The 21,011-nt window shown below is 32.6% G+C and overlaps 2 protein-coding genes across 4 annotated transcripts in view; both read right to left on the bottom strand.

Annotated features, from left to right (window-relative positions):
* The window catches only part of LOC141518158 (lateral signaling target protein 2 homolog), a 170,245-nt gene extending 151,920 nt beyond the window's left edge, over nt 1-18,325 (bottom strand). The window contains exon 1 of the mRNA XM_074229916.1: nt 18,252-18,325. Within this exon, the coding sequence (XP_074086017.1) occupies nt 18,252-18,254 (3 nt within the window). The 5' untranslated portion in view covers nt 18,255-18,325. The remainder of the gene's footprint in view (nt 1-18,251) is intronic.
* LOC141518159 (lateral signaling target protein 2 homolog) overlaps nt 1-21,011 on the bottom strand; it is a 149,240-nt gene that overhangs the window by 25,902 nt on the left and 102,327 nt on the right. For 2 of the 3 annotated variants that reach the window (XM_074229917.1, XM_074229920.1), the window contains exons 5-7: nt 20,483-20,572; nt 18,252-18,341; nt 8,602-8,942 (exon numbers count right to left, since the gene is read on the bottom strand). In XM_074229917.1, coding sequence (XP_074086018.1) covers nt 8,804-8,942; nt 18,252-18,341; nt 20,483-20,572 — 319 coding nt within the window. In that variant the 3' untranslated portion in view covers nt 8,602-8,803. Of the gene's footprint in view, nt 1-8,601; nt 8,943-18,251; nt 18,342-20,482; nt 20,573-21,011 lie in introns of those variants that run through there. The other variant, XM_074229918.1, reaches the window with a different exon arrangement.

Genomic DNA, 21,011 nt, shown 5'->3' with positions numbered 1-21,011 from the left:
ACAATTCTAAAAGACTTGTGATAGAAAATGCCATTCATACAGAAAAAGAACTATGGAGTCTGAATACAGATTGAAGCATACTATTTTCACAGTCTTTTTTGTTTTTCCTTTCTCTTTTTTTCTCTTTTGTTTTGATTGCTCTTTACAATATGACTAACACAGAAATATGTTTCACATGATTATGCATGTATAACCTATATCAGATTGCTTGAGATAGTGAGAAGGAAGGGATAGAGGGAGAAAATTTTATAAAAATGAGTGCTGAAAACTATGTTTATGTATTATTGAAAAAATACTATTAAAATTAAAAAAAAGAAATATGACTTTATTAGAGAGATACTGCAAAAAAAAGAAACTCCAATAAAATTCAGATTAGACATTAAGTCCAAAAAGAATTCCTAAAAGTGCTAATGAAAGAGATAAAAATGGAGCAAAAAAAGATTTAAAAATCAAGCTCACTAAAGGAAATAATAGATAAAGGAATGAGAGCAATGCAAGAAAATTATTTAAAGGGGGACACTTTGGGGGAAAAAAGGAACAAATAATACTGAAGAAAATAATTCCCCCCAAAGCAAAAGAGTTTAAACAGAAAGAGGTACAGACCCTCATTGAAGAAAATAATGCCTTAAAAATTAGAATTGGTCAAGTGGAAGCTAATGATTCTATAAAACATCAAGAAATAATAAAACAGTCCAAAAGAAATAAATGTAAAATATTAGAAAAGCAACTGACCTGGAAAACAGATTAAGGAGAGATAAATTAAGAATTTCTGCACAATCTGAAAGCCAGCCATAGAAAACAAAAAGAGCCTAAAATTGTATTTCAAGAAATTATAAAGGAACACTGCCCATATTTTAGAAACAGAGCAAAACAGAAATTAAAAGAATCCACTGATCACCTTCTAAAAGAAATTCCCAAAATGAAAATGCCCAGGATGATTATATCACATTTCAGAGTTCCCAGGTCAAAGAGAAAAGACTGAAAATAGTAGGATATAAATCATTCAAATGTCATGGAGCCACAGTCAGAATTGCTCAAGTTTTAGAAGCTACCACAATAAAGGATCAGATAGCTTGGAACATGATATTTTAGAAGGAAAAGGAGAACTGATGAAAACCAAGAAAACCTACCCAGCAAAACAGAGTATAACCTTTCAGAAAAATGGACATTAATGAAATAGTTGACTTACAAACATTCTTGATGAAAACACCAAAGATGAATAGAAAATTTGACATTTCAATATGACTTAAGAGAAGCATAAAAAGATAAACATGAAGAAGAAATCATAAAGAAATTAATAAGTGTCAACTATTTAAATTTTTATGAGATGATGCATATGACTCCTAAGAACTTTATTGTTATTAGGACAGTTTAAAGTAGTTTACATAGATATGGATGTGAGTTGACTATGTCAAGAGGATCTCAAAAATGCACTGGGTGAAGGGAGAAAGAAGAAGAAGAATTGGGAAAATTATTTCACAAAAAAAGAAGTAGATGAGGAAGAGTATTTACAAGAGACAAGAAAGTGAAGGGGGGGGGGTGTCAGGCAAGACATGAATTTCATTCTCATTTGTACTGGTTCAAAGAGGGAATAAACAAAGAGACTTAGGCACTAACATATTCAGTTGGGTATAGAAATCTGTTTACCCAACAGGGAAATAGGAGGTGAAGGGGATAAAAGAAAAGGAGGGAAGGTAATTAAAGGAGGTAGTGGTCAGAAGCAAAATAAATTGCTGAAGTGAGACAGAGTAAAAAAAAAGAGAAAGAAAAGGATGAATATAAGAAAAAAGGATGGAAAGAAATACACAGTTAAAATTTATGAATATGAATGGGATGAACTCACCCATTAAATAGAAGCAGAGGACAGAATGAATTAGGAAGCATAATCTAATCACATGTTATTTACAAGAAATGCATTTGAAACACAGATATACACAATTAAAATAAAGAGCTAGAGTATACTTTATTATGCTTCAGCTAAAGGTAGTAAGTCAGGGGTAGCAATCATGATCTCAAACAAAGCAAAATTAAAAAATTAATCCAATTAAATGACATAATCAAGGAAACTACATTTTGCTAAAATGTACTCCAGAAAATGAAGTGATATCAATACTAAACATATATGCACCAAATGACAAAGCATCCAAATTCTTTTTCATTTTACTATTATTATTTTTTGTCTTTTTTTTGCAAAGCCATGAGGTTAAGTGACATGCTCAAGGTCACATGGCTAAGTAATTTGTTAAGTGTGTGAGGACACATTTGAACTCAAGTCCTCCTGACTCTAGGACTGGTGCTCTATTCACTACACCACCTAGATGCCCCAGAGCATCCAAACTCTGAAAAGAAAAGTTAGTTAAGTTATAGGAAGAAATAGACTATTCAAGTGAGGGACCTCAATTAACCACTCTCAGAAATAGACAAATCTAATGATAAAATAAAAAAGAAGTTAAAAAGAAGAATATAATTTTAGAAAAGTTAGATAAGGGGTGGCTAGATGGCACAGTGGATAAAGCACTGGCCCTGGAGTCAAGAGTACCTGAGTTCAAATCCAGCCTCAGATGCTTAATAATTACCTAGCTGTGTGGCCTTCGGCAAGCCCCTTAACCTCACTGCCTTGCAAAAACTAAAAGAAAAAAGAAAAAAGGTTAGATACAATAGATGTCAGGAGAAAGCTGAATAGGAATAGAAAGAAGTTCATGCCTGAAACTTTCACAAAGATATTATATTAAATGCACCATTTCCAATCTATAATGTAATAAAAATTACATTCAACAAAGGATCTTAGAATAATAAATTTAAAAATTAATTGAAAACTAAGTAATCAAATCCTAAAGAATGAACAAATCATAGAAACAATCAATAAATCATTAAAAATAATGAAAATGGACAAAAATATCAAATTTTGTGGGATGCAGTCAAAGCAATGATTATGGAAAAATTTATACGTTTAAATGTATAAACCAATACAAGAGAGAAAAAAGTTCAATGAATTGATCATGCAATTAAAAACAATAACAAATTAAAAATCCCCAATTATACACTAAAATAGAAATTCTGAAGAATCAAAGGAAAGATTAATAAAATTGAAAGTAAAAAAAATCACTGAACTAATAAATAAGACTAAGAACTGGTTTTATGGGAGAGGGAGAGTAGAAACAATAAAACAGATAGCTTAAAACATGATATCTCAAAAGGGTGACTACACCACCTGTGAAGCTGAAATCAAAGAAGTAATTAGGAAGTAATTTACCCAATTATATGTCAAAAATTAATCTCAATCTCAGTGAAATGGTTATTTACAAAAATGTAAATCTCCCAGATTAACAGAAGAGGAAATAGTATACTTAAATAATTCTACCTTAGAAAAATAAGTCGAACAAGCCTTCAGTGAACTGCCTAAGAAAAATCCCCAGGATAGGAAGGATTTTACAGATGAATTCTACCAAACATTTAAAGAACTCCATTAACTCCAATACTATATAAATTATTTGAAAATATAGGCAAAGAAGGAGTCCTATCAAAATCCTACTGTGACAGAAATATGGTTTTGGTACCAAGGAGAGAGAAAAACCAAAGAAATTTATAGACCAATTTCTCTAATGAATATCTATGAAATATTTTAAATAAAATACTAGCAAAGACCAACAATGATGCTATATGGCTGAAAGTCATAGATAATATGATAAAAATTATAAGATCATTAGAAGTGCTATGGAGAGATATATAGATATATATATAGATATTATACATATACACTCACATTTATGGTAGGAGTATGAATGGACAATAAATACCTATGAAAAACCATTAAGAAAAGTAGTAGGATAATCTATAATCAGAGAACTGTGTGATTAGGGAAAATATGAGATGATCATGTAGAGAGAATAAATAATAACTATTGTACATTATGGATTTCCAATGCAATTTCAAGAGACAAAGAATCTTTGCATTTGTTTAAAAGTAATTAAAAGAAGTAATTATTAAACAATATAATTGTTTTTATGTTTAATGTTATTTCAGTGAAAACTTTTTAACAACAACAAAAAAAAAAGAGATCTAGAGGAAAGTCCTCAAAATGCCACATAGAACCCATGAAGATTTTTAGGAATATATGAACAATGATTGTAATGGAGGTTTATCAATGTTGATGGAACCACAGTTCTATCAAAACACTGACATAACAACAAGTTACTTGGTCACCTGAGATTATCTAACTTTGGCATTACTCACCATTACACCAAGGACATATCAATAATTCTTATCACTATGATTTATTTGTAGAACAGAGAATTTATAGTAGAATTTATGGAATACTATTGTGCTGTAGGAAATGATGAGCAGTTTGATTTTAGAAAAACATGGAAAATATGCATGAAATAATAAACAGTGAAACTGAAAGAACATTGTATTCCAGTAACAACAATATCATTTGTGACTAAGCTATTCTGAGTAATATGAATATTCAAGTCAACTATAAAGGACACCTGAAAGCAGATGCTATCCTACCTCCAGAGGGAAAAAACTGATATTTGGAAGCATGTGTTGTATGATTTCACAAAAATATCTGTATCAAATGCTGACCTTATCTAGCATGCAGCTGGGATGGAGGGAAACAGAAAGATAATTTGGAACTCAAAATGGAACAATAAAATATATTTTTAAAAAGGAAAACTTAAAAGATCATTTAGTTTAAGTCTTCATTTTTTAGATGGCTAAACTGTTTTAGATGACTAAACTGAGGCCCAGAAAGAAGAAGGTCATACCTAATTTCAAAGCAGTAGTGAATTCAAGTTCTCTCCCTACACATCCAATGTTCTTTTTGGCACACCAAAGTTGCTTCTTAAATTAATTATTTTTAAAAAGTTAATCTCTTAAGCTAAGGGATGCCCTTATAAAAAAACTAAAAATTTTAGTGTAAAAGTGATTAAAAGTCAAGGAAAGATAGGGTAGAATTAATCTATGCAGATTCCTTAGAAGTGAATTTAGTTTAAGGATTTGGTAAAAGTGAATTGGTAGATGAGAAATTGACAGTATAAGTATGTATAAGAAAGTATAAGTAATGTATTCAATGAAAAGAAGGAGCATGGTTATTTCCAGAATGATTTTCTAGGACAGCATAGGACATATTCTTTATAGTTTGTGACCCAGATTTTTATATTTCTTTATATTGAAACTTTTCAAATGAATTTAATGGAAAACTACTAGGTTGACCTGGAGATGGGGAAAGAGGTATCTCTTTAAACACAGAAAAATGTATTGTGAGAAGCTGAACTGGAGCTGGAAATATAGAGATCTTCTGGCCAAATGCCTGGAACCATACTCTAAACCTCAGTTTATTTTCAGGATCCCAGCAATGCTTCTATTTAAAATGGCAGCTATGGTGGCTTTGTCACCATTCCAGACTGAGTTGTTAACTCTGTTTAAAGATTTAAATAGGTGTGAAAACATCTATTAAGATCTCAAAGCCACAGAGAATGTCAGCAATTTTCCAAGCTTAAAATAAAAGTCAAACTACATCCACCTATAATTTCATCCTAATATTTTTTGGATTTGTTATCCTTGTAGGAAACTTCTTTCCCAGCACAAATTTTCTTATCAGTAAAATTGGTACTATAGCTCTCCTTATATATAAGGATTATTGTCCTGGAAACTGCTTGTCAAAGATTACTGTTAGACAATGCTTCACAGAATGACCCAGGAAAAGGAATTGGCAAAGTGATGTTACTAGCATCACCAAGCCCATTATAAAGTGGGTTTTATTAGAAACTCTTTGCCTTACAGAAAAGATGATAAGGAAAAGCTGAAACCCAAGGCTAAGGAGAGAAGGGAACACAAAGTTAGAAACCTGTGCAAGTGGTCAAAATCTCTGAGTCTTCTTTGGTGCTAAGAGAAATTTGATGTTTTCTTCTCTCTCTATTCTTTGTGGATTCAGAAATTAGAGAAGGGTTATAGTCCAAAGATGCATACTTGTCCAAGTTCATAGAGTAAACAAATTGAACTCCTCTGACTACAACTCCAGTGCTATCTTTACCATACTAAAGTTGCTTCTTAAATTCTTAATTTTTTAAAAGTTAACTTCTCAGGCTAAGGAATGCTCTTATTAAATTATAAATTATTAAATTAAATTATAAAGATGATTAAAAGCAAAAGTAAATTCTTAATGTCAATGATATAAGAGATTCAGTCCCTGTCTATATGCCTAGAGCTAGCCTGGGTCAAGAACAAGGGGCCAGGCAGGGGCACTAATCCCCACCCTGTACTCATGATTTAGTACTGAATGCTACTATTTGAGTTTTTATGAATGGAAGAGATGACAAGGTGATGTTACTAGTACCACCATACTAATGGTGATGATGAAATTCTTTTTTTTTGTTTTTGAAAGATTTTATTTATTTTGAATTTTATACCCCCCCCCAATCTTGCTTCCCTACTCCCACCCCCCAGATGATGAAATTCTTGGCAGAAATAGTAAAGTTCAAAAAAGAGGTGGCTTTTTTGTGGGAGTGGAGAAAGACAATTAAGTTCTTTTTTCCTGGATATGTTGTTTGAGATGCCTATAGTAAGGAAAATCAATTCAAAATGTCCAATAGGAGAGGTGATGGATGAGAAGGAAATTTATGGTTGGATATATAGTGCTGAGCATTATCTGTACAGAGAAAATAACTGAACCTGTGACAACTAATGGGATCACTTAGAAAGTGTATATATATTTTCAGTTATACCTAAAGTTAGGAGGCAAATTATCGAGGATAATCTATAACAAAGGAGACTGAAAAAGAGAAATCAGTCAGAGAGAAGGAAAAGAGAGAAAGAAAGAGAAAGGAGATAGTACAGGGGAACAATTTCAACAATTTCAAATATTCCAAAGTGGTAAAGAATAATGAGGATTAAGAATGAAGAGAGAACTCACTTCCCCCCTTGGAGTACTACCTAAAATTTGAATGGATTGACTTGGTAGGCAGTGAGTTCTCCCCTCATTAGTAGACTCCATACAAAGGTTAAAAGAAGATTTTTTCAGGCAAGTTGTAAGAGAGAATTCTTGTTCAGATACAGGTTGGCTTTTAAAGTTCCACCCAACTCTGAGATTCTATGGTAACTGTCATTGTTACTATTATTACTATTTATAATTAGGTGTTCTCTTCCTAAGGCTAAAAAAATGCATCATTTTCTCCATTGTTAATAACTAGTTATTTCTCAATCACTTGAATTAACTTCATTTGTTCATTTTTGTTTTCTTTCCATGAAAGAAGCAAAGTAAGGCTTTTTATTTCACTAAATGATCAGCTACCAACTCAAAAGAATAAGAAATCTGGTTGTATTTAGATTAACTTCAAATCACTATAAGGCTAGTTCTGTAAGAGAAAAAACTTTCAAAATAAAATGTTTCTCTAGTCAAACTGCTAAAGCACTAGATATTGTCAGCATATGTCCTTTATCAGTAAATGGTTTCTAATAAATCATATATGTAAGCACTGTACTAGCAAGTTAAATTTCAGAAGCTTATGGTAAAATATTTAATTTTAATGATCTGTAACCTCAGGAAAAGATTCAAGAACTGTACAGTGAAATAAAGGCTAATCTAACAATGGACTCAAAGATAAATTTCATGTTAATTATATAACTACACCATCAAGATAAAAATTGAAAGTTTAAAGCACTCTAAATAACTGCATATAATCCTATAATTAAATTTAATGAAAAAAAGAGAAGTGATAATTAAAAGGGGGAAATAGGAATGAAGTCAGCCCATTTTACTTAACACTGGTAATAAGCAAACTATGGAGTAAACAATTCAGCCGGCAACTTTTAAGCATTTAAATAATTCAATGACTTTTTCAGTTTTACTAGTAAAGAATTCAGCATATGTTTCTATAAAAGAGGTTAATGGACCCCTTTTTAATGCACTTGAAATACTTTACAGAAAATCAAATTCAAGGCATTGATTACAGTTTCATTCCTAGGTTTGATGGATTGCTAGCATTAGAAATAGAAGGAAAAGAGATCAATAAAAGATTTAACATAAAGGAGGCTCATTTCTAAAGTAAAAGTTATCAAATAAATAACAGTAGACTTAGAATAGAAGCTACTTATAGCTTCTATGATATAAAATTTCCAGTGCAAACAACATATAAAAAAGTGACTGATTTTAGCATTTGTGAAGTACTTTACAATAAAAAAAAAAATCTTCTTGACTTTTAATTATAGATCAATGTAAAAATATAGGTCATTAGCAAAAATCTAAAGGTGGGTTAGAGTTGTTTATTCATAATAATGTAATACAGAGGTCATTCTTAGGCTATGGAAAAATGTAAAATAGCATATTAGATAAACGAAATAGTATGCTTTTTTCCTACATGTAAACTGCCATTAAGGAAATCAATAATTTTTAAAATGTCATAATGTATCTCTCTTTTCTGTTGATAAAATATGTAAGAAAAATAGTTAGGTTAAAACCTAAAAGATATTATTGGGATAAAATAGTTACACAATTCACAGAAAATGAAAATTTATTTCTGAGACTGATTTCTCAATTTCCTTTATAAAAACTAGGGTAATCATGCAAGTTAATATTTGAACAATATAAAAAAGCAAATAAAATGCCAATAACAACATGAAAGAAAATTTGAAAATGCCAAAGCTAATATAAAGACAGTTGGTAGTAACAGCTGGGTTAACAAAATGGCATATGTGAAGGAAAAAGTAAAAGGAAATGATAAAGAAATTGTTAAGCATAAGCCATTTTTGTAACCTCTTTGATTTATTTGATAATTTCACACATTCTCACTTCAGGGGAAAAAAATTATAACTTGAGGAAAGAGGAGTCAATTACTACTTGCCTTATTTTTCTTAGCAAAGTGTGGAAGGGTCTAAACAGCTCAGACATATCTTCTGCCTTACGGTCCAGGTTCAAAGGTCCTTCAGAGTAAACTACAAGCCCACTGTATTCAAGATACAAAAGTTCCTATTTTATATGAACACTGAATAAATAAAATATACAAGATAAACATCTAAAATAATATTCAAAATGCTTCTGTGGATTTATATCCTTATGAATTGTCCTGGCTACTAGTTTCATTTTTGTGAGATGACTTCATCATTGGTGAATACAAAGAAAATTATCAGACTCCTTCAACCAAAATAACAATCTACGACAAACAAAATCCTTTAGACTATATTATAAGTTCTTTAAATTTTTTTGAAGTAAAGAGTAATAATAACAGTTCACATTTAGAACCTTAAGATTTAAAAAGTATTTTAGCAACTCTGAGATTATCAAAGTACTCATCTTAAAGATGAAGAAACTGAGGGCCAGAAAGTTTGTTAAATGATTTGCCCAAAGGTCTCCCAAATAATTAGTGGAAGTATGATGATTTCATGCTAGGTCTTCTAAATGCAAATTCAATGGTCTTTCTACAATACCACATTGCCTATTTATCAGAATTTTCTAACTACTTAAAAATACTACAAACAGTAGCTTTCAGTAAAAATAAACATTAAATATACAAATACATCTGAATGAGAATTAAAATGATCAAATATGAGACTATAACATTTCATTTAAATTATCCACTTTTTGGGAAAATAAACTATATGAGCCATTTATTTTACTTATGTCACAAACCTTCATAGAAACCTTCAAAGAAAAAAATATAAGAGAGAAGTTATGAAGGGGAGAACCTCCAGACTGATCATATCTGTCCCCAGAGATCTCTGAGGACACATGGAAAAAGTGATTACAGAAACATTCTCAAATGTTATTGATTCTATCTTTCAAACAAATTACCATATATAATTTTCCATTTTAATGATTGAGAAACTTTGCTTTCTATTTTCCAGTCATAAATAGTAAATCTAACAGAAAATGGTCATGGTAGTCTTGTTGTCTTCATGAAAAATATCTGCATAATTTATCACATTAGTACACAGGATTTAATTCTAGTATTAGAGTGTCTTTTATTTTCATTTAATTGTCAATTCTATAAAGAGGAGGACTTTACCTTCTACTGTACCAAAGTAGCCAAAGCAGTTCCCTGCATGTAATAAAGATTCATTAGATATTACTTGATTACATTATGACTATTTTCCTTAGAAATGTAATGGCTCATTTGAAGAAAAAAAGAGTTTGGAAATAAAAGAAAATTCTTTGTTGATTATTTCAAGTTTGGTGTTGACTCCCTAACGTGAGACTATCATCTGTGATATCTAGCTGAAGAGAAACAGCACACACCTTGACTTCTGCTGTTGTTGATTGTATTCAATTTTACTGTATAATTTAAAAGATTAAACTGCTGGCAATTTTTCCTGTGATTTAAATTTGAATTTAAATTTAAAGAAGGACTTGGCAGAAAGGGATATGAGTAGATCTAGTCAAAGAATGTTGAAATTTTAAGGAAGGAGACCCTGAAGTTCTCCACATTTCTTTTGGTATGTTTTATGAAATATACATTTACTAGTGAGCCTTATTAAGTTTACAGTGACTAAGAGATAATCTGCCAAGACTGAAATTTAATTTTCATAGATAAAATAAGGTATTCTTAGAGAGAGAAAGAGAAAGAAAGAGCAAAACAGAAAAAAGATAAAGTGAGAGAGAGAGGAGAGTGAATGACAATTTCATCTTCCACTTGATAAAGAAAACAAGAGAAATAATCATTCCTGAAAATCTGGTCCAATGTAGGAAAAATTAGTTGGAGATGTAGAAATGGGAATAGAAAGTAACTGCATTATCTTGGAGTTGGTAATATAAAAAAGGGAATGAATAGACATCATGAAGCCTGTACTTTAAGAAAATCTATAGAAAAATTAGAATACAAAGCAAGACATTCTAGTGGCAAATGAAAGCTCACATATGAATGGTTCAATAAAAGCTGCAAAGTGCTTTAAATACATTTTTATCTAATTTGATCCTTCTAATAACCTTATGAGATAGTACTATTATCCACATTTTAAAGATGAGGATCTGAGGTTCAGATAAATTACATGATTTGCCCAGGATTACATAGTGTCTGACAGGAGATTAGATGCAGCTGTTTTTACTACATCAGCAAATTGCCACTGTTATTTTTAAAGAAGGTGAAAATATAGGTCATGAGAAGTACAGTCAAACTGATATTTAATTTAACTGACAAAATTATAGAAATTTATTAATCAGATGCTTTAGAACAATTTAGAAAAAAATTAAAGGGATGTCTAATAACAAGTCATGCCAAAATACTCTCATAGAATAACTATATATAATTATATCAAATATGTCTAAATGGTGTAAGTTATTTTCTTTACAGTCAACCCTTTAGGAAGAGGCACTGGATGTTTAAAGTCACTTTTCCAGAGTCATACAGAAGAAAGGACTGGAGATGAGACTTGAACCCAGGTCATCTGGATTACAATTCCAAAGCATTTTCCATGGGTCTGGAGAACTGGAATTACCTTCATTCAAAGAAATACTAGCAGCACTGTTTCAAGTAAGATTCCTTATATTGGGATAAAGAAGCCAAGTGAGAGAAGACTTTGAGCTGCAGCCAGTGTCTGAGAATCAGAAATCCAAGAGAGCTTGGAACATAAAAGACAAATAGCAGAGATAGTAACTAGATGATATTCAGGTATGTTGTCAAAAGAGCCTAGTCTTCCAATACTTATGGCCCCCTTTCTGATCTCATTTTTTCTCTTCTTCTAACTACTCCCTGGTTTGTTGTTGGTCCAAAAAGCACCCGTAATAAAAAAGGAGAAACTTCCCAACCTGTAATTGTTTGAATCTTTGCTCTTACAAGTTTCCTTATTAACAACCTTAGCTGCTGTATGAGTGCATCCCAGGAGGTGACCCCATAATTCAGCTCATCTGTCTAGACATGAGTGGGTATTGGGGACATAAAAATGAAACAGAGTGAACTTTCAAGAGATAACATGCTGCTTGCTTTCATTAACCTGGATATTAGGAGAATTCAATACATATTTCTAAAGGTTAGAAAACTCTACTAATAGCCATTTTACAGGGCATCTCTAATAAAAATTGTTTTCTGCATGACTGAGAATGTTAATTATAGTTTTATGTAATTTATAATTTCATAGATTCTCTTCTCAGCAGTCTGCTCATCAGATAAAGTAATTGCTTAAGTCTTACAAAGCAATTTAAGTGGACATCTCTCTTTTTTTCTTACTTTGAGCCCTTTGTCCTCATCTTACTTTATAAATTGTACCATCCTCAGAATATAACCTTATTTGCTTCCAGGCCTGCCATTTCTTATTTGATATTCATTTACCCTCTGCCTTTTCTTCAAAATCTAGACTCCATTCAAGCCTTGAAGTTGGCATATTTTACTTAATGTTAACTTGTTTCCTCCAAAAAATGAAATGAGAGATTAATATCACAGAATAAATAAAGGAATTATTTTCTGGTTGGCCCTAATATTTAAGATTTCTGGCTGCCTTGGTCAATCAGAAGGAAAATGGGTTTTGAGTTTCTGGGGATAGGTCATGCTTAAAGGAAGTTTTACATGAATAAAAACTGAACCAAACCCTTCTGCTCTAGAATAAAACATAGTCAAAATACTGAGGAATATTTACTGATAATAAAGGAGGAACTGAGAAAAATATGAACCAGATAGACAAAAATGTTGCCAAGAAAGGAATAAATTTATATCTACAAAGCCTGGTTTTAGTATATTTTTTTTAAAAAGTGTTAATTTAAATAAAGTAAAAATGTCTAGAAACTTACTTTTTTTTCTGTCTATACAAATTCTCTCTTTAATAGGACATGACTAACCTCCTTTGATATGAGATGAAGATATTCATTGATATTTTGGATTTTTTTTCAAGTTTTTTTTTTCCAAGGCAATGGGGTTAATTGGCTTGTCCAAGGCCACACAGCTAGGTAATTAAGTGTCTGAGGTTGGATTTGAACCCAGGTACTCCTGACTCAAAGGCCGGTGCTCTATTCACTGCACCACCTAGCCACCCCTGTTCATTGATATTTTGGCTAGGTTTGCTCAACTACTATTTCCCCCCCACACTCTCTTTTTAAAATCTTTATTATAGGGATGGCCCACTAGAACTTTATATTCATAAAAGAATGTATTGTAAAAGCAGAAGATAGCAATAAAAGTAAGATTAAACCTTTTAAAAAGTATATGAAATAATTTTCTACAACAATAGGTTCATGGCTTTTTTTTCCCTATTGACACTGAATAATTATGAAAATGAATACTATGAAAAGATAATTCAAAGAAAACATGTTCCAGCTTCAGATTGAATTTGAAACCAGAGTTTTAAACCAGGTTCTTGGCTGATTTTAGTATACTGTGTCCCAAGCATTTATCTGGACATATTTTATTTTAGAGGAGTACCACTTGGATTTATTTAACTCATTTCTTGTCTAAGGCTAAGGTCCTTGAATATAATCTCAAGATGCTAGAGTCAAAAGGTGCTTCCTTAGGACTAAGAAGAAAGTCAAAACTTTTAAAGTGATAGCAGATAAATGACTAATCTATTTAAAAAAAACTATGGAATAATATTGTTCTATTAGAAACCAGGAGGGATGGGAATTCAGAAAAGTCTGGAAAGAACTGCATGAACTGATGCTGAGTGAGATGAGCAGAACCAGAAGAACATTGTACACCATAACAGCAACATGGGGTGATGATCACCCTTAATGGACTTGCTCATTCCATCAGAGCAATAAACAGGGACAATTTTAGGGTATCTGCAACGGACAATACCATCTGTATCCAGAGAAAGAACTGTGGAGGTTAAACAGTTGAATCTATTACCTTCAATTTTTGCTATCTCTCAAATTTTATTTTTCCTCAAGGATATGATTTTTCTCTTAACTAATTCAATTTTGATCAATGTAGAACATGGAAACTGTAAAGATTATCAGATTGCCTTCTGTGGAGGGGGGGGGGGGTTGAAGAGAGGGAAAGAAAGTTGGGGGGGAAATTGTAAAATTCAAAACCTTACCAAAAATTGATAGGTAGAAGCTACTATTGTATATAATTGTAAAACAAAATATTTATATTAAAAAGTTATACTTACTAATTCCTTTACTATTATAAGTAGATTACTAAGGTGGGGGAGGAAATTCTCATATTTTTAATTTAATTTCTCATAATTTAATTTCATTGACTTTAAAGGAAAAAATCTGGTTAGAAAATGAGATTTTGCATTGATGCAACTGATAAGACAAGTATATCATGTAGTTTGACCCACCTCTAAAAAAGTGCAACATTCACCTAAATTCAAAGCTACCTTTAAGGCTGCTCATGTCTGCAAGACCACACTCTGCAATCAAAATTACCAGAGAGTTTTGAAAAATCACCTTAAAATATTCCTGAGAAATAAGAAATGTTGACTATGATGAATACAAAGAATAGAAAAATATTTATTATATAAACTGACTCAGAATGAAGTAAGTAGAACCAAGAAAACAATATACATAATGACTATGGTGATGGAAATGGGAAAAAAAAACCCAACAAAATAATAGAAAATGTGATATGACAATGCTCAAATGGTCCTGAAGAAGAGAGAAGAGAAGGTACTCTCACCTTGCCCTTCCCTCCTGAATTGCCCCATTCATTCCAACTTCTCTGCAGGAGAGAGGTATAGGCGTGTAAGACAATGTGTAACTTCAGGTTTTTCTGATCTATTGGTTAGTGTTGCTGAGCTATTTTCCTCTTATTTTATTCTTTATTTTCAAGGATGGATTTCTTTACTAAGGGGGAAAGATACATCAGGAAATGTAGATGATATAAAAACAGAAGATATTCATATAGAAATGCTTAATTTTTTTAAAAAATTACCTCAGACAAATGATGTTTTTCAAGTTTAAATAAGGTATTAAGCTACATTTTCTCTACTGCAGTAAAAAAGGCACTACCTTTTGTTTTGCATTTTTTGAAAAAAGAATCCTGAGGAAAAGGAAACATAATAATTTAAAGATACAAAAGAACTGTTTCACTGTTGCCTTGTGGCAAAAAGATATGAATGAGAATATAACAATTTTAAAGCCTCCAGAATCAGAAATGGAGCCATAGTCTTATTTTCTTTTAATCTCTAAAATATTTCATTAACCCAAAAAGAAAAGAACATGAATATGATTGTGAAGCTTCATGAATATTTAGTTGCATTTGTATCTTTTTTAGAAGCAAGTTCTTCCTGAAACTGGTCTGAAAAACTATATCTACAAATTTATTTATTGGTTGCACCTGCAATAATACTACACCTGCTTAAGAAGCTTAAGGAAACTGATAATTATCTTTCTTTCTTCATTAGCAACAACAATGAAGTAAGTAATATTGCATATTATATTGTGGGAGAGAATAGGAAAGAAAAGTAGCCCTGATCCTGAATAAACTCATAACTTCTAAATTAAAGGATTCTTCCAATCTCTTGGAAGATGATCTCAACTAATTCCATGACCATATTTGTTTACAATACGACCTTTTTTTTTTTCAGTAGGGAGAAAGAAACACCTTGACTGCTAAATCCCAACTACCAGAACCATAACTATCTGAGTAGCCAGGCATGCCAGCTGTCCTCTTCATTCACCTTCTTTCACTAATGAGATGTGTTTAGGAAGAAAGTGGTATTGTAGGGAGGTTTCCTTATTTTATCTCTTCCTCTCTTTTTTTTTACAATAAGAGATGCTAAAAATTTTGCTGTATTTGTTGGCCACAAAACTGTCTGAATAATTTTTCCCTAGGTTCAACACAGTTTTATGACTCGCATTTATTGGTTTTACAAATGCTAGATTAACTAGATTAGTCAAACAACAAACATTTAGAAAGCAATTACTATGTAGCTATAAAGATGAAAAATGAAACAGTCCCTGTCCTGAAGGAGCTTACATTCTATCAGAGAAGACTATATCTCTCTATGTCTATAGATCTATCTATCTATCTATCTATCTATCTATCTATCTATCCATCCATCCATCCATCCATCTGTATCTAATATATTCAAAATAAATCCAAAATAAAAAAAATTGGTGGAGGGGTAGTGACTGAGAGACCAGGAAAGGTCTTATATTGAAGGATACTGGGATAGAATTTTGAGGGAAACAGGGATTGTAAGAGGCTGTGGGTGCAAAAGAAGGGTATTCTAGATGTGTGCCTGGCCAGTTTGTCTGGACCTTAGTGTGCAAGAGAAGTAGTAATATATACCAAGATGTTCAGGTAGTTTGGGGGTGGGTTGTGAGGGGTTTAAAAGCCAAACTAGGGGATCTGTAACTGATTTCAGAGGTAATACAGAGCTACTGAGTTTGTTAAGCAAGAGAATGGTGTGAGGGGACAGACAGATGGTACAGAGGATAGAGTTCCAGGCCTGGAGTCAGGAAGATCCGAGTTCAATTTCAGCCTAGGCAATGACTAACCATGGTCTCTGGCAAGGCACTCTAACTTTGGTTGCCTCCATTTCCTCAGCTATAATAGTTAAAGAAGGAAACAGCAACCCACTCCAGTCCCTCTGCCAAGAAAGCCCCCAAAAAGGATCATGAAGATTGAACATTACTGAAACAACTCAACATAACAAGAAGACGTGGTTAGACTTAAATTTCAGGAAGCTCCTCTTGCCAGCTGTGTGTCAGAGAGGTTAGAGAGGGGAGAGACTTGCAGCAAGGAGACTAGTTAAGAAGCTATTGACATGAAATCTTGAGGTGGTGGCCATGTGAATAGAGAGAAGGGAACTCATGGGAGAAACATGGATGAAAAAACAAGAGCAGGCTGTTCCTTGATGTCTGAGGGGACACCAAGGGAAGCTAGGAAGAGTGACAAAGCTGCAATCTGGGGCAGGCCAGAGAGTTCAGTCCTCTACAGAACCAAGGGACTCAAGAGTAGGGAATAGGTTTAGGGCAACCTGTCTGAAATATTCAACAGGTTGTTGATTTTATGAACCTAGAGGGAGTTCAGGAGGCTAGAATGCACATACACACATGGGAGTGTATGTCTATGTCTATGTCTACCTATACACATAGATGGGATTTATTTGCAAAGAGACATTAATTTAGCCCTTGGGAGCTGATCAGGTCACTGAGAAAGAGGGGGTAAAAAGAGAAGAGAGGATAAGGAAGGGGATTAGGGAAGGAAGAAAAGAGGAGGGAAGAGGAAAAAAGAGGAGAGGAGAAGAGAGAAGTGAGAAGAGAAGGGAAAGGGAAGTGATGGAGAAAAGAACCTGAGAAGACATCCAGTCAGTGTGAGATACTAACAATAATCTTGCACAGAAGCCTGAGCAGGAAGTCAGAAAAGTGTGAAACCAAAACCACAGAAAAACTACAGAAAAAAGGAAAAGAAAGAACATCAAAGAGGCAAGGGTGTTCAGTAAGGACAAAAGCTACAGAGAAGGAGGAAGACTAAGAGAAGGCCATCAGATTTGGCAAATGAGAGCTTTAAGACAGAATAATTCTCACTACTGCTTCTTCCTAGTATAATTGATCCAGAATCTCTGCAGTGTATATGTCAGCACCACGATTCAGTGTTTTTGTACTTCCTGATTTCAATTTCAACAGGGTACCTTTAACTTGCTATCTTAGACAACTCTATATTGCTCTATAGGCTCTGAGATTTGACTCCCTCTGGGACTCCTGCAGCAGATTCCTGTTTGTCCCTGATCTTGTCCTCTGGGCAGCCTGCAAACTGATGATAACTGTGTTCCATGCTAAGTCCTACAATGGAAATATCTGGAGGACTCTGTCCAGAGTCTATAGCTCTGTATGATCAAACTCAAGTTCTTTCCTAACTATCCATCTTTGTCATAAAACATCAAGTATTCAATTTTAAAAATTTAACATGATGGCAAAAGAGCAATATTCTAAAAAGCCTTTCATTCCCTAATTCATGCTTTAAAAAAAAGTAGTGGTAATTTATCTTTTAGGGTGTATTTTAGCATTATGTAAAGAATATTCAAGTCAGAATCAAGAATGCTTGCTTCTGTTTCTGGCTGTATTCTTAAAATGAGCTGGCTGACTCAGTAAGTCATTTAAGTTTTTTATGCCTTATTATCTTCATCTCTTAAATGGGATTAATAATGTTTGCCCTACTTAAAAACATTGTTGAAAAGATTAAATATTAAAATATAAGTAAATGTTCTTTGAAAAACACAAAATTCTATGCAAAATGTGGCTATTATTTAATATTGCCCTTAAACAATCCTGGGTTCTGTCATCTTATACACCATATTACCATAGTTCCATAAAACAATTTGCTTTATTCAAAGATATGAAATTTAATTGCTAAACCATCCAAATACTGCCTAATACTTACCATACAATGGCTAATCTTGGAATTGTAAACATTAATGCTGGTTCATAGTCATCAATCATGTCTTGAGTGAGGTATCCAAGCTTTAAAGCTCTAGACAATTAAAAAAAAAGGAAATTATTAATAACTTGTTACTTTTTCAGCAGATTATACACAAATAGTCAAGAAATTTTCAATCTCAAGAAAGAAGGAAAAAATTAAAATATGAATCATTCTTCCTACCCTTCATATATAGTGTATATTGCTGTCTTCATGCCTTAATCATAGTACCTACCTATCTAAAATACCTTTTCCCCCCTCTTCCACCCACCTACTTCAGAACTCCTTTCCTACTCCTTGCAAGCTGGAGTCTTTGGATGTAGGGAAGAACTATACCAGGTTCATAATACATTTCTATGGGTTCCTGCTACTAAATCTGTGGCTCCTGAGTCTTCCCTGGTACATTCATATTGAATAGCCAGTTGACATAACTCAAAGCAAAGGTCTTTACTGAAATTTCATATAAAGAGGGTTAATGCTTTTCTGGAATAATATGAGTTTACTTCTTTCTGTAAGACTGAATGATTTCAAGGATACTGAAAAATTATATGATTCTAATATAAATACAGAGAGCTCCCAAATTACCTTGTACAATCAGTTCAATTAAAAATGCATTGATTAAGCTCCTAATAGCATAAGTATCGAAGCATTCCCTCTATAAATATGGAATGTGCTGAAACAGTAATTATCAAAGTTCGTTGGTAATATGTAGAAAATAGACACACAGGTGAGTGGAACTCCAAACTGAATTAGTAACCTGAGAACACAAAATATTTGGAAGAGAACTCCCTGTGATAAGAACCACTGAGAAAACTGAAAAGTAGCTTAGCATAAATTTAGATTTAGAACAACTTATACTATGACAATAAAATAGTCTTGTACCATGTCAGTAATAGTATCAAAATGATTATGGGACATGAATGTCAATGGTCATGCCATGAAAAAGGTTAGGAACAAAGGAAACTAAGTACCTATCAAAGCAATGAAACTTTAACTAGGGCAAGAATTCTTAATTAAATGAGTGCTGCAAGACATCACAAAAGACAAAATAGGTTATTTTAATTACATAAAGCTGAAAAACTTTTTTAATCAACAACATTGATACATTTCAGGAAAAGGACATTTCAATTGGGGGAAAAGCTTACATATCAAATATTACTGTTACTAATGTCTTAGATATGTAATAAATTAACAATGAACTATCACATAAAGAAGTATTTCCCATTGCATAAATGATCAAAGTTTCCCTGCCTCCCACCCTTAAACAAGGTCCTAGTGTTAGAGTATATGCTTAGCTCACCATTTTCCTTAGTGATGTCATTACTAATAACAGATACTTTAAAGCTGTAATCGCAGTTCTACAATTTCTCATTGATTGGGAGGGATACCATAGAAGAGTAGTACCATTACTGGCTTCCTCCTGCCTCAAGGATAAAATATTAATTTTTCAGCCTGACATTGAAAACCCTCTACAGTATGGCTCTCATCTACCTCTCTCAACTCACTTTGTATTTCTTTTCATGTCTGTTACATTCCAGTGAAATTATACTGGCTAATCCAGAAATTCAAGATATGAAAATGAATTTCAGATTCCATTATCTTCCTAGAATCTGTCCTCAATACCTACAATGTCATCTCCTAGAATACTCTTCTTCATTGAAGCCTCACTCATCAAATACACAAAGGCCCTACTCCTGGATTATAAATATTCCCTCTCTCTCTCCCCAAATGACCTCCTATTTCCTTATATATGGTTATATGTCTATTCTCCCTGAAACTTGCTCTGATGGAATCAAAGCTTCTTAAAAGAAATGGTTATTTCACTTTGGTCTATCAACAATATTCTGTAATATAATAAATGTTGTCAAAAAGTGACAGGATCCCTTAAGTACAGAATCCTAGACTCAACCCAGCCTTCCAGTCTGTTTCAGTTTTTGCTGCTAATTGCTAACTCCATCTAACTGTTTCTACCTCTCTTTCTATCTTCAAGGACAAAACATCATTTAGCACATATGAAATGTACAATAAATGTCTGGTGACTGCCAAGCTGACAATTTATATGTATTGAAATAAATTAACATGGGGTTCCACAGGAAAGATATTCAAAATGTTCAGCACTGGCCTAACTTGGCCCTAAGTGGCTAAAAGTGCAAACAAAAAGCATAATGAATTAGTTACTTAGGCTGTATTCTTACCTCTCCACTGTTTCACAAAAAAGCACGATTACCTCCTGTTGTACATAATATTCTTTTGGTGACTTTACTGGTACCATGGCTGAGACATAACTAAAAAGACAACAAAGTGTTATGCTTCAATTATGAAATATTTTAATTCTGCCTCTCCACACAGATTGATATACTTGATTAAAACCAAATAAATGCATAAATGTTTTAATGATAACAACCCTTTTGGGTGGACAATTTCACAAATGCAGCAATTTTTAACGAGAATAAAAATGAAAATCATTCATCATTATAATTGCTTAGTTACTGAAGGAAGTTACAGATCTATTAAATTCTTTTCTAGGAAATAATATTCTGGAATATTAATTCTGGCTTGAGTTCACTAAAATTGTTTACTTCTCTTCTCAATGTTGCAGAATGGTTTGTTTTCTACCATTTCTAATAAGAAAAAAATTAGAAAAGTGATTCTGAAGAAAATTTTTATCAGGTAAAACAATCACTATTTGAGCATCAAAATCCATAAGAAACAGTTAACTAGTAG

This window comes from Macrotis lagotis, chromosome 3, assembly GCF_037893015.1.
Source record: "Macrotis lagotis isolate mMagLag1 chromosome 3, bilby.v1.9.chrom.fasta, whole genome shotgun sequence".
NCBI classification, from domain to species: Eukaryota; Metazoa; Chordata; class Mammalia; order Peramelemorphia; family Peramelidae; genus Macrotis; species Macrotis lagotis.
This window is presented reverse-complemented; position numbering and strand designations above follow the sequence as displayed.